This window comes from Tachypleus tridentatus, chromosome 1 (genome assembly GCF_004210375.1).
Source record: "Tachypleus tridentatus isolate NWPU-2018 chromosome 1, ASM421037v1, whole genome shotgun sequence".
Taxonomy (NCBI): domain Eukaryota; kingdom Metazoa; phylum Arthropoda; class Merostomata; order Xiphosura; family Limulidae; genus Tachypleus; species Tachypleus tridentatus.
The window spans coordinates 104,020,238-104,035,016 of record NC_134825.1 but is presented as its reverse complement, the minus strand read 5'-3'; the positions used below and the strand labels follow the sequence as shown (position 1 = coordinate 104,035,016).

The window sequence follows — 14,779 nt, the reverse complement described above, 5'->3', positions numbered from 1 at the left end:
TGTTTCAGTAGTATGTGCGTCTAACCATCAGTTGTTTCAGTAATATGTTGATCTAACCATCAGTTGTTTCAGTAATATGTTGATCTAACCATCAGTTGTTTCAGTAATATGTTGATCTAACCATCAGTTGTTTCAGTAATATGTTGATCTAACCATCAGTTGTTTCAGTAATATGTTGATCTAACCATCAGTTGTTTCAGTAATATGTTGATCTAACCATCAGTTGTTTCAGTAATATGTTGATCTAACCATCAGTTGTTTCAGTAATATGTTGATCTAACCATCAGTTGTTTCAGTAGTATGTAGATCTAACCATCAGTTGTTTCAGTAGTATGTAGATCTAACCATCAGTTGTTTCAGTAGTATGTAGATCTAACCATCAGTTGTTTCAGTAGTATGTAGATCTAACCATCAGTTGTTTCAGTAGTATGTAGATCTAACCATCAGTTGTTTCAGTAGTATGTACACAACTAGTAATACAGAATGAATGATATTTCATGTGAATTACATTAAAAAATAAATTTATTGTAGTAGCTCAACTGTTCAAATTTAATGAGCTTTAAGGAAAGTGAATTATGTATAACCTTTAAAGGTTTATTATTTACTGTATTCTTTATGTTCAAATAAATGTTTCTGATACCTGCATTTGTAGGACATTTGCCCTTTGACTGCCTTCCTCTGCTGGGTTCTTTCTTGATGGTTCCAACTGTGAAGTATTAGCTGTTCTACTAGCACAAAGATGGTTTTGTTCATCATCATTTCTTGGATTTTGAATGGGGTTTGGATCACAACATCTGTTATTATTGAAGGGAGAGTTAATGTTACTATATCCAGGAATTCTCATTTGTCGTGGTTCTCCTGTAACCCTCCTGAATGTTCTTGCTCTTCCACTTCCTTTGAGTTGACCACATTTATTGCGTAAAATCGATGGTGATGCAATATTTTTATGGTGGTGATCCTGAAGACAGGTTTCAGGTGATGCAACCTGCAGGTGAACACCAGATCTAGTATTTCTTTGTGTTGGATTGTCTTGGTGAGAAGTGTTGTTTAACAAATAATCATTAGAAAAATTAAATTCTGGTGGCAACAATGCTGTAGAAACATTGGTTCTGTTACTAAGCTGATGATCTTCAGACTTACTTACACAGAATTCTGTATTATGATTAGTTGGATACATACTGGCTGGAGGGTGAGAAGAAATAATAAGATGGTGGTTATCCAGAACTTGACTACCATTCAGCAGTGGTGAATAAAAGGAAACTGGAAGAGAGGGTGCAGACAGATGTGGCAAAGCATAACTAAAGAAAGGATTTTTTGGTAGTGATTGTAAATACAGTTGGTATTGTAGGTTCTGAATATAAGTTGCTTGCTGCTGCAGTAAACGTAAGGTTCTACTATTATCAGGGAGCAAAAATAAGCCAGGAGAACCAGCTACACCTGGATTGGTTTCTGTAGGAATTTCTAATTCTGTAGCAGGTGGAAGCACACTCTTGGTCAACACCTGTGGACCTGGATTACAGTAATTATTAGCAACAGCATAATCAGACTGAGTTGACAGTTCTTGGGTTACCTGATTTTCATTCTGCTGAGGATAGGGATTTTGTATTGTGGGATCTTTAATGAATGGCTGAGTAACTCTGCCTAAAGGAACATCAGATGATTCCTCTACAGCCATACCTACTAGAGCATCAGAAGCCTGGGAAAGAGAATCTTTAATTTTCTGGTTTGTATGAAGCAGCTGACTGATAACACTTGAAGAAACTTGTAACGGCTGCTCTAAGTCTTTCCTGGAAACATCAGAAACAGAGTTCAGCAGTCTTTGATCTGGAGGGTAAGGCTGGCTGACATTAGCAACAGACAGCTGACAGGTTTCTGTTTGGTTATTGGAAAACTCAAAATCAGGAGTCATCATCTTTGGTTCATTTGTATGATGAGTGTGAAACACTGTTTGTTTGTTGTTTATGGTCATTATAGGAGAAGGGAGATTACAAGTAGCAACATCTACTGAATTACTCTGGACTGGAGAGTACGTGTGCTGAAAAGGTTGCTCATTTGGATGAAGGCGTGGCAATGTTCTTATCCTATCGGATACATTTTCCTGCAAGATGTTCCCATCATCTGTAAACTGTACACTGTTTTTATGAACTGTCTCTCTAGGTTCAAGGGTAGTGGATACAGAGATATGTTCTGATTCTGTATCTGTTGGCAAGTCAGAAGTAGTACCAGCTGAGTACAAGCTCTTCTGAAAATCAAAGGAGATTTGGTTTTCTTTGGAAACACAGTTCACTTGTTTATCACTGGATGAATCATTATTACTGAGTTTCATCAACTGTACATTCCTTGAAATTGGTTTTATATCTGAATGATCTAATGCTTTACTAATCTTCTTAACATTATATAGCTTACAATTATAAGTTTGACAAGACTTCAGTGCATTAGGGGGATTTGAAAGTCGCATGAGACACTCATCTTTTCTTTCATTCACAAAGCCTGGTAGTTTTTCAGTTTTTTGCTTTTCAAGTTCACCACTTTTCATCTTAGATACTTCATGTGTGAGAAAACTGGGAACAGAAACATTATCCAATTTCTCCTCCAACTCACATTTTCCCTCATCTTTTTGTTTTTCTACCTTTAATATCTCAGTGTCTGATGAGAAATAAGGACTTTTAACAAGTTGGTCCAACTCTATTTCACTTTTTGTGTCTGACAAACCACTTCCACCACAGGGCACACTGTGCCGTTCTTTTTCACTTTCTCTTGAAACATCTGGTGTCTCGCTACTGGAAGTTACTTCTGTGTTCATCAGTTTCAGCTTTGCACTAAAAATGGAACATTAAACATCTGATGTCAAACAGATCATAAATGATTTTATTCATGAAATGTATACAATATTTAGTCCTTTTTTAACATTTTATACTCTCACCAAATATTTTTAGACAATAATATTAAAATAATTTAAAAAACAACAACTTACATTTATGTGTTTCAGACAGTTCATTTAGACTTCATAAAATAATAAACTGGCACTCGTAAATCTTGCCATGAAAGGTGACACTTCTATCATAATGACATTTTAATTTGTTAAACTAAAGAAATTGCAACATATTCACAATGGCTCAGACAAAATAGTAATAAACCCAACTCTGATAATACAATTTTTATATTGTTTTTATATTTTAAATTATTTTAAGATGGATCTTTTTTATTGTAATTTCAGAAAGTTTCTAGGGTGAAAACTTAAAGACAGTTTGTTTTTTTCAGGGCCTTTTCACATAGCTTAATCTCTGCTTTGGTAAGATACTTTCTACCACTGACAAAAAGAATGTTTACACATCACATAGTTCCTCTTTTATACCAGTAACTTTTGGTTTCTGTATGATATAATATTAAATCTTAAAACAGCCAAAAGTAGACCATTAAAGCCAAAACTATATTATGATTAGTGTTACTAAAAGCTGGTATCTTGAACTAGAATAATTAATATCATGAAATCCTAGAAATTGAAATGTTTCTACAGAGGTCTCTGATAAACAATAACCAGTGACCCTCAACTTTTTAAAAACTCTTGAGGGTCTTAATTAAATGGCAAAATATCTCTCCTATAAAAATTATAAGAGATGTCAATAAGTCTTACCTAAACCTTATCTCAGCAACAATATATCTGCTGTGATGTTTCTCAAATAAGATGAAGTAGTGTCTTTAAAATTTTATTAAAAAATGATAGGCCTAACTGTTTCATTACAGACGTGTTACTCAACATCGTACAGAATACAGAAATGGACTATGAACATGTTAAACCTGTTTCAATACAGATATGTTATTCAACATAGTACAGAATACAGAAATGGACTATGAACATGTTAAACCTGTTTCAATACAGATGTGTTACTCAACATAGTACAGAATACAGAAATGGACTATGAACATGATAAACCTGTTTCAATACAGATGTGTTACTCAACATTGTACAGAATACGGAAATAGACTATGAACATGAAAAACTTGTTTCAATACAGATATGTTACTTAACATAGTACAGAATACAGAAATGGAGTATGAACATGACAAACCTGTATCAATATAGACGTGATTCCTTCTGGCTTTGACGTCTTACCCACTGAGCACGTGCACGGGCCCGTTGGAAAGTGACGCAGTTCAAAAGTGTGGGATATCTACGGAAAGTATCCCAGGCCCGTTTATGAGCCTTCCATGCCAAGTGGCAAGCAGGATTCCACCATGGACGAGGATATCGTGGAAAATGTGTCGAGGTTTTAGGAATATACTGAGCAGCTGCTTGTATAACACAGTCAGTTGCTGCTGTCACACAGTCGTTTATTGATGGCTGATTCACTATGGCAGGATCAAGTTCTGCGAGAGCAGTGAAAGTGGACCAGTCTACCTAATCCAGCTTCCACCAGGGCACGCGGGTAGGGTGGCATCGACCATGGCCAGCCTCTCTCAAACGTATAGGAAAATGATCACTGCCTAGTGGATAATTGTCAACCCTCCATGAAAAATGGGAGAATAATGAAGGGGAGCAAACTGAGAGATCAATAGTGGTAAAGGACTGACTAGGTGCATAAAATAAATGGAAGAACCAGTACTGAAAAGAGAAAGGTTGTGATCAGAGAGCATACGCTCTACAGAGCGACCCCTCCCATCAATAACAGCACTTCCCCAGAGAGGATGATGTCCATTAAAGTCCCCCAGGATTAGAAAGGAAGACAGCAACTGTTCAATGAGAGCATCAAGGTCTGATTGACCATATGTCTCTCCAGGGGACAGGTAGAGAGAACAAACAGTGATGGTATGACCCAAGGAAACACGGATGGCTAAGGCCTCCAAAGGTGTGTTGAGTGACAAAGACAGGGTGGGCACATGCTGATCAACCAATAGTGCCACCCCTCCATGTACTCGTCCATCACACAGCCTGTCATTTCTGTACAGAGAAAACTGCTGAATGGTGACTGTATCAGTAGGTTTTAGAAATGTTTCTTGTAAGAAAAGACATACAGGATGGTAGGAAGCAATCAGTGTTTTCATATCATCCAGATTAGAATGTAAACCTCGACAGTTCCATTGTATCAAGGTGGCCATTTTTAATGACAGGTAGGCGAAGTGGCTGGAGAACCCTTCTGTTTATGACCACATCTTTTTTCCTTACTGTCCTTAGTCAGAGGAGGTCTATCGACCTCCATGGATCCTGCTCTGGGTTGATTAGGCAGGTCTTTGTTATTGGAAGGGAATTCCAGTGACTGAGGATGCGAACGAATGATTGTTTTGCATCTTGGGGTGGGAGAAAAAGATGTATCAGAAGAAATGCCTGTATTTAAAACCGAAGGATGTGGATCTTGAGGTTTGTTGGAATGTATGGGAGGAACAGAGATGGGTGTGGAAGTCAGTTCATCAACCTTTATAACCATGGAGGTCAAAAGGCTTTTCATTTGTTTTGAAAACGATACTCTTGGAGGCACAGAGATACCTGTCTGCACTCCCACTGTAGTTGTGGAACGAAGTACAGCAGCATATGTCCAAGATGGAGTAGCGGGCAGCAATTTCCAAGCCTCAGGATAACTAATGTTACGAGTCCTTTTCAAATTCTGCACCTCTTTTTCCTCCAACCATTTTGGGCAAGAACGAAAGTATGAAGGGTGAGAACCATTGCAGTTGATGCAATGTGGGTCCATGTCACACTCATAGGCATCGTGGTCCTTGCCACCACAACGAGCACATGTCAGGGAACCACGACATGATGTCTTTGAGTGGCCGAACCTCTGACATTGGAAACATCGGAGAGGGTTTGGAATGTATGGCCGTACCATGCAAATTAGATAACCTGCCCTGATGGTGGCAGGAGCACGTGGTGATGTAAATGTCAAAATGAGGGTATTTGTTGGCAGTGTAACTCCATCTTTGTGAGTGGAGATGCGCCTCACTGCAGAAACTCATTGAGTGGAGAGACCAGCGAGAATCTCTGACTCGGGGATGTTCTTCAAATCCCTCTTAACAATAAGGCCTTGTGATGAATTCAAGGTAGTATGAGGGGTAACCTCAATAGGTATATCCCCAATTGCCATTGAATTCAAGAGGAGTTCACTGTGTTGGGTTGTGGATGTTTCAACTAACATGTCTCCAGATCGAAGCTTCTTCACTGACTTTGAATAAAAAAGGGGGACATTTGTCTAAAGGTTTTTCTGAAAGAGAATGTAATATAAGAAAATGAGGTACGTGTGTTACAGATGTTGAATATTGCTGCTCAGTCTTCAAGATGTGAGTGTTTACTTATTGACTGTTTTTTCACTATTTTATTTAAATTCTTTGAAGGAGGATCTATAGGAAAAAAGAAAAATTTTGGTACCCACTGACCCCACCCACCATGGAGCCCTACAAGGGGATGCACTACAATGTCATGCAAGGACAATGCAGCAATGCCAGGGTTTCATGAGCACTATACCCAAACACCAGCATCAGATATAATGTCTACAACACCCATTGAGAACTTCCAACACTGGTACTTGGTTGACTCTAGCCCAAGTGGACCAGCCGATTGACCTAAGGTGCGCCACCCAAAGGCTGCCCGTCTACAGGAATTCAAGGCCAAAGTGGTGTGTTAGGGTTGGATCCCTAAACCACCAGAATCCTCTCCTCCCCTTCACGGGTCGCCACGGCAAACACGTGAGTGGATGTTTAGATCCCAGAGAAGGTAACCAGACAGAACAGAACAGAACCTTCCCTGGGAGGTCCCCTCACCACGTACAGAAATCCACACTGAGAGGCAATAGTGTACAGAATACAGAAATTGACTGTGAACACGATAAACCTGTTTCAATACAGATGTGTTACTCAACATAGTACAGAATACAGAAATGGACTATGAACATGATAAACCTGTTTCAATGCAGACTTGTTACTCAATAGTGTACAGAATACAGAAATTCACGGAGAACATGATAAACCTGTTTCAATACAGATGTGTTACTCAACATAGTACAGAATACAGAAATGAACTATGAACATAATCAATCTGACTGTTTCATTGGAGATATGTTAATCAACACAATATATAATATGAAAATTTACTCTAGAAGCCACTGTCAGAAGAGAAAAATTTCAAAATATGTACATGTTACAATATCAAAGTTATTGGTAACTAACAATTTTGAAGTTAAAATATCCACCAAATTATCTGTTTTATACTAACTTAACAGTAATGATCCATATTTAAGAAGTCACAACTTTTGTCACACCCACCATTGTAGTTTAATCAATGAACACAGTACTGTTATAGTCCACACTGATGATACGCATCTACAAGGAAAATGTGATAAGTTATAACGTTCTTCTCTCATGCAAAAAATATTATTACAATTTTTAGCCTCCCAGTGACACAGCATACTTATGGCAGGCAGAGCACTGATAGCCTACTGTGTAGCTTTGTGTTTAACTTCAAACAAACTTAACATTAGTTGATTACAATTTAAAACTAGAGAAAATTAATTATGTTTACATCCTAAGCTGTTTATCTTTCACCAGTTGAGCTCTGCTTAACTCTACAGCCTTCAACAGCATTGCTTCCTCATCTTCAGTGGAAGATGGAATCAATTTTTGGATAGCATCTTGTTTTGCTTTTCGCTCTTCCCAGATGTTAATATTAGGACATGGTGCTTTCGGTTCAGCAGTCTCATACTTCCTAACTGAAAGATAAAGTGAAGTGTTGTATGTACTAAATGTTTTTAAACTACTGACCAATCTTACGGTTGGGGAAAAATGCAATAAAATAAATTGAATATTTGACCGACTTGTATATATTTTTTTAATATTTCACTCTCTTCTTAGATCTTTAAAAATAATTAAATATACTGGACAGGATAGCTTCTTCCTGATATGTGGAAGCAAACACCATTTCAGCCTTCACCAACTCACTGCTACACACCAGACAGTTCATTTCCTTCCTTTAAAATTGTCCAAAACAGTACACAAGAACTATCTTTGCATGTCTGTCCTAATTTTAACTGGTACAGTAATCATTTGTTAAGCTTTCATCAAGATATTAAACTCTGCCTTGTTTAGTTTGGTTGTTGTTCTTACTAAACAACACTATCAATATGGGTTTGCTTGTCATTATTCACAAAGGTACATGAAGAAATATCTGTGGTGTTTCCAAGGCATGTACTGAAACATGGTTTTTAGGGTTATAAAAGCCTGCACATTTATCACTATGCCCCCTTGGGGACAAAACTGTAAGCTCTTTTTTTCTTTCTAACAAGTATTCTACCTAAATTCTTTACTTATATACCACACACAAAAGTGAATGCAACCATTCAAAGTTAGGATTGTGAGAAAAAAAAAAAGGTAATATATCAGATTCAGCTTATAATTATGTAAAGTTTATTCATATTTACATAAGACAACAACAGATGTAACCATAATCCTGTCTAAAAATTCAGAAAAAAATACATTTTTCATTCCTCTTGGCCTGGTAGTCCTTCAAATCTACTTCTTCTGGTTCATTCATTCTTCCTGTTGAAACAGTATTATTCTCAGGTTCTCTCCACTTGTTCATTTTCTCTGGCTTTTCATATCTATTCTGCTTCTTTATAAGTGAAAATATGAATTTGGAACATTAAATTTTACAAAACAATGGAGTACTGTAATAACCAATTGCTAACTAGCTTTTTGAAATAATATGAAAACACTCAATAAAACATAAATAATGGCTAAACATGTTTGAGATCTTTTCTTTTAATTTGACTACTTTAGGTTGCAGTAGACTTTACAAATTTCTTTAGTTTGTACTTTGTTAAATATATCTATATAAAAAACCTTCAGGCAATGTTCATTCATATTATTAATTTCAAATATTATCTTATCTTAGCAACTTTTACAGAGTTCCTCAAGTGAAACAATACAATTTAGTTCATAAGATGATAAAAGTGTTATTCCTTTTGGCATGATGAACAACAGAGTACCATAACAAACCAAGGACTGTTTTCTAGGTTTGAGTGTTCTTTATTGTAAAGTAGATTTCTACAGGAGAGATATTAGTCCTAGTAACATACATGCAGAAACAATTTGAAATAAAAATAAAATTAACTGCTCATATAATTATTAAACTGAAGATGTCATATTAGACACAAAATTTACCCTACTTCAAATTATATTGGGTTGAGGAATAATTCGTGAGCGTTTTTTCAAGTTAAAAAAATATATTAATAAATGAAACGCTTTCGCAAAATATTTCATGTCATTTGGTAGATAATTTTTTGCTCTAATAGATGGTGTGTTTGATTTTCATATGTCTTTAATTTTTGCTTTCATTTTCAGCTCATTAAATGGAATGTCAAGTGGATAAAATCGAGCATTTTCGACACCATCTGCTTTTCGCATTTAATTTCTTGCAATTTCGTTTAAAACAATGCATACTATATACCTAGGTATTACATGAAATAAAGTATCATAATAAATGTTTTGGGTGTAATGTGTTCATGCATTGAAGTATTGTATAGTCTTGCATGTAATGCTTGAATGAACTTATTTAAAAACGCTCACGAATTATTCCTCAACCTAATAAATACAAGAATAAATTGCATTCTAAATTTGCAAGCCAGATGTTGATAAATTGTACAATAAACAAACTACTAAATCATTTATCATTTTGCACCTCCCAGAGAAATCTAAAGATATTCATTCTTGTTAAAACCTTCATGTGGAAACCACATTAGAAGAGCATCTGTCGCACGCCAGTACATTAGAAGAGCATACGTCACACGCCAGTACATTAGAAGAGCATACGTCACACGCCAGTACATTAGAAGAGCATACGTCACACGCCAGTACATTAGAAGAGCATACGTCACACGCCAGTACATTAGAAGAGCATACGTCACATGCCAGTACATTAGAAGAGCATACGTCACATGCCAGTACAAAGAATGTAAATCTGACCAGCAAATAGGTAATACAAATTTTCAAACCCTGCTGTCAATAAATCAGTACCAAAGAATTGGCATTGTTATCGTTAATATGAGTCTAGTTATTACTTTATTAATTTTTCCTTTAATTGTTACATTATATTGCTTTTTTTTATCACAAGTTTTAGGTGTGGTCTTCAAAAAAATTGCAAGAGATACTTTTTACAACATTAATAGCTAAGATTCAAATCTGCATCTTCTCAATAGCAAGACAAGTGTGCTTGTCTGATTCTCTGTCATTAAAACTTGCATCATCTAACTAGACAAGTGTCTGGGTTCTGCCAACTCTTATGCAAGGCTGACCGAGTGTGTGGTCAGTTAGACAGATGTACAAAATACTTTTTCTATCTCTATTCCTCTCACGTGTGTTTCATACCCAATTACTTTAATATTATTCAAATGCATTATATCATAAACTTCTTTGATGTGATCGGCTGTTAATCTCAGATCAATGTTATGAATCTAAAAGATTTAGTACATGATAGTTTTTGTTTTCCAATGTGTCATAAAACAAATAATGTAAATCCTAGGATATCACTTAGACATGTTAATGATATATTCATATTATGGCCACACACTCTACATAAGGTTCAAGATTTCAATATCCACATGAACAAACATCATCTCACAGTACAATCATTTAATGTAGAGACCTTAACTGAGAAGATAGCACATAAGTATCTCTATAAAGAAACCTAAGGATCGAGTACTGACCACTCCAAAAACATTTGTTCTCAGCATTTCTGTGAAGATAACTGCTTAAATGTACAAGTTTTCAGCCATTAAAGAAAAACAAAATTAACTGATTAATAATGGTATTTAGGTAAAGATTCAGGCTACGAATCATGACACCTGATTACCACAACCTAACTTTAAGGAGTTATGATTTGTATTATATGTTACAAAAACCATTGGAGATACTCTTTCATTTTAAAACAAGAGGTGAAGCAGACAGATAGAGATTAGTTGTGGAAAGAGAACATACATTCTGCAGTTAATCAAACTACATGTACTATAAAAGTTCTACCATTTCAAAGTGAAATAAAAACAACCTTTTTAGTTAGTTGATCCTGCCCACTTGATGGACAACTATTGGTGTTCCATTCTTTGGACTTCTGTCTAGAACGACAATGATTCATCATTCTCATTGTGCCATTATCAGCTCCAAATGTTTTAATTTCCTGACATTCTTGCATGTTTATTTTTCTTTCCATATTCTGTAGGTGTTTTACTGCAGTTTCTTGATCCACTTCCTTCATATGAGTGGATTAAGAGAAGTGGAAAAGTAATCTTATTATATATACTTTCTTTTAGTACTTGAACTTGGTTATCACATTACAGAATGTTTTAACAATCATTTCTAACATAATTATAAAAATAGATATAGAACAGTATTTAAAGTAATATGCTTCCTAATTCATTAGTACCCACAAAAAAGCTGCAGTTCAAATGGAATAACTTGATAGTGAGCTAGTGATTAAATGACGTTTGATGAAGGTACATAAATGGTCATATTATAAATAGTCCATCACACAAGTTGTCCAACAACGTTCAGTTCTTTGTCTTTGAAACAAAATATATGTATGAATTCAGTTAAATTTATTTACAAATTTTTCCACCTGAGTAATTTAATAGACTTCTTTTGTATAGTTACAACACTTGTGCTTAAAGCAGAGATTTTTTACTTTAAAAAACTATACATTTCTGTATTTTCAACAGATATGTTTAATTGGATTGAAAACAAACAAACTAGTCATTGTAACATACACACTACATTTTTTGTCATTTTATGGATGAAGTGTTACATCATCCAAATCCAATGAGCTAGTTGGTTTGGAAGAGAAATGCGAACAACCTTCAAGCATTTTAAGAGATAATGTACCTTCTTTGATGGATGAGGTGTCACACCATTCCAACCAGACAATTCAGTTGGCTTAGAAAAGAAATACAAATAACCTGTGTGGGAACATTCTTGACAGTTCAATTTTTCAGATTCTTCCTGGACATTTTCACTTGAATTGCTTGAGTTTTTTTCTTTAATAATGTTCCAAACATGTTCATTGTAGCTCTTTCTCAGTGCCTTCTAATATATGGAATGGTGTACAATTATGTTTTGATTGAAAACATACATTCACATATTATCAGTGTCAGAAATGTGCTTACATATTACCACAATTCCATGAGGTGAGGTATTATTGGTTGTGTAATGTAAAGAATGAGTTTAGGGAAAACTTTATATTTAAAGTGATTTTTACCTTAGAAACTACTTGAACTTGTAAACTTCTTCATAGGCACATGAAAATAACATTTTATTCTGGAAATCTTGCATGTATTCAATATGCTTTCTCTCATTCTGAGTAATGAACATATCAATACTATCTATAAATGAATCTACTACAAGTCTCAACTATCACTGAACCCTTGTTATATTACTGAATACCATCACATCCTTGCAATATCCTGTACACCGACACACCCTTACAATATCTTATACAGTGAGTGATACATCCTTGCTACATCCCGTGCATCAATACATCCTCATGGTGTCCTGTAAACTGATGCATACTTGCAATATATTGTACACCAACACATCCTTACAACATCCTATACACTATGTCAGAACTCTTTTTCTTTATTACAGACCATTTTGTGATAAATTTGATTAACTTTTTAACCTTTAAATAACTATAACTAAATATGCATTATACTAAAATATGTGTAATTTTTAAACTTAATTCAGAATGATATATGTGTAAAATAATTTTCACTGAGAATATATATTACATTGGTGATGAACTTTAATTAAACTGAAGTATCATATTCTACACCAGTTAAGAAATTTAATTAATATAAAGTGTGTACAATGTATATCTACTATGTTACTTATGAATGACTTCATTTAAACACTAACATTATACTGAAATGTGTTTAACTTAACATTCTGGAACAGCATGTAACCTTTTGGTTCATCTTGGCTGTTCCACTCTCTAACTTGAAAAAAAAACAAACTTAAAGCCAGCCCTTATCATTCACTTAGTATTTTCTGAAACTCATTTAAATTCACTGCTTCTACAACATCTGAATGCAACCCATTACAAAGACCAACCACACTGTTAGAAAAATAAAACTGTCTTGGTTAAAGATGACCCTTATCCTGCTAAAATTCATACTTGTGTCCCCTAGTCCCATTATTATTACTGTTAAATATGAAACCAATGATGCACCAACTCTTATCAACTCCCTTTAAAATTCTAAACACCTCAATCAGATACCCTTAATGCTTATATTTAGAGTGAAAACAATTTGAGATATTTTAACTTCTCCTCATATCCCAGGCACCATTCTGGTCATCCTTGTAAGTCAGTAGTATCCTCTGACAACCCCTCCATCCCAGGTACCATTCTGGTAATCCTTGTAAAGTCAGTAGCATCCTCTTCACAACTGACAACACTCAAGACCTTAATATCATCAGCAAATGCAAGTAATTTATTGACTATTCCTTTACCTATGTCAATGATGTAAATCAAAAAAGGTCCTAAGACTGAGACCTGAGGTACCCCACTCACAGCATCAACCCAATTTGACTAAACTCCATTTGTAACAAACCTCTGCCATTTTACATCCAACCACTTTTTTTTTTTTTTATCTAATTTGCTAAATTATTCCCCAAAATTTTAGAGACATTTTTTACAAGCCTTTTATGACTGTCAAATGCTTTCTGAAAACCCAGATATATTAAATCTGCACCTTTACCCTAATCCACACAAGTTGTAACCTTGTCAAGGAAGGTCAAAAGATTGGTAAGGCAAGATTTTTTCTCAGTGAAACCATGTTGACCACCTAATAAAATTATAGTTTATTAAATGACTTTACAAAGTATCTTTTATCTGACACCAAAAACTCAAACACAACTGATGTAATACCACTGGATCTATAATTACTAGGACAATTTTTATCACCTTCCTTGAAAAGAGGAGTTACATTTGATCTTGTTTCCATTTACCAGCTCTTCAAGATGTGGAATACTGTTTAAATCTTTGTTAGTAAAAATTGAAGAAAAAGCAGAATTTAGTAACCCAGCAATCTCATAATCATTAGATACAAGACTTCCTTTATCATCCCTCAGGGGTCCTGATCCCATCTTTACATTTTAACCCTTAATATATATAAATAATTTCCCGTTGTCACTTCTTCCATTTTCTCATACATTAACTTCTCATATTTTACTTCCCTGTTTCACCAACTTTCTTCATCTTCTATAATGTTTTAAACCTCCTTTTATACCAGTAAATTAAAACTTCTTGAAAGTTTATGATGCTTTTGTTTATTTTTTATCTTTCAAACTCAACCTGGTTTTAACTTGCAGACACTCTTTACTTTCTATAAGAAATGTGTTCACCTTGAATATTTAAAAATATTCCATATCTGATACGTGTCTCTAAATAACCTAATTTACAACAGATAGTTCATGTCACATCCCTTTGAAATCTTTATTGTAATTTGTAACAAAATATCATTATTCCTTATCCCCATATGCAGCAAAACATTAAACCTAATGGATTTGTACCCAAATGTTACCCAGTTTCTACCATCTTCATCATTTATATGTATTTAACATTAACAATAAATACACTGCTGGCCAAAATCTTGAGGCCAATGAACATAAAGAAAAAGTATGCAATTTTGCTTTGTTAGACTCAACCATTTATTTGAGTATAACTTCAAAAGATGAAAATGAGAAAAGGGAAAATAAAAATAAAAAACCTTTTAGTATTTAATAGGGAAAATGTGAACACCATGAAATTAGC

The 14,779-nt window shown here is 34.8% G+C and overlaps 1 protein-coding gene across 21 annotated transcripts in view; it reads right to left on the bottom strand.

Moving 5' to 3' along the window:
• The window catches only part of LOC143257317 (uncharacterized), a 58,404-nt gene that overhangs the window by 5,317 nt on the left and 38,308 nt on the right, over nt 1-14,779 (bottom strand). For 17 of the 21 annotated variants that reach the window (XM_076515920.1, XM_076515810.1, XM_076515791.1 and 14 more), the window contains 5 exons: nt 11,024-11,224; nt 8,458-8,593; nt 7,508-7,694; nt 7,252-7,308; nt 641-2,819 (listed from right to left, as the gene is read on the bottom strand). In XM_076515920.1, coding sequence (XP_076372035.1) covers nt 641-2,819; nt 7,252-7,308; nt 7,508-7,694; nt 8,458-8,593; nt 11,024-11,224 — 2,760 coding nt within the window. The remainder of the gene's footprint in view (nt 1-640; nt 2,820-7,251; nt 7,309-7,507; nt 7,695-8,457; nt 8,594-11,023; nt 11,225-14,779) is intronic. The other 4 variants (XM_076515927.1, XM_076515951.1, XM_076515901.1 and 1 more) reach the window with 2 other exon arrangements.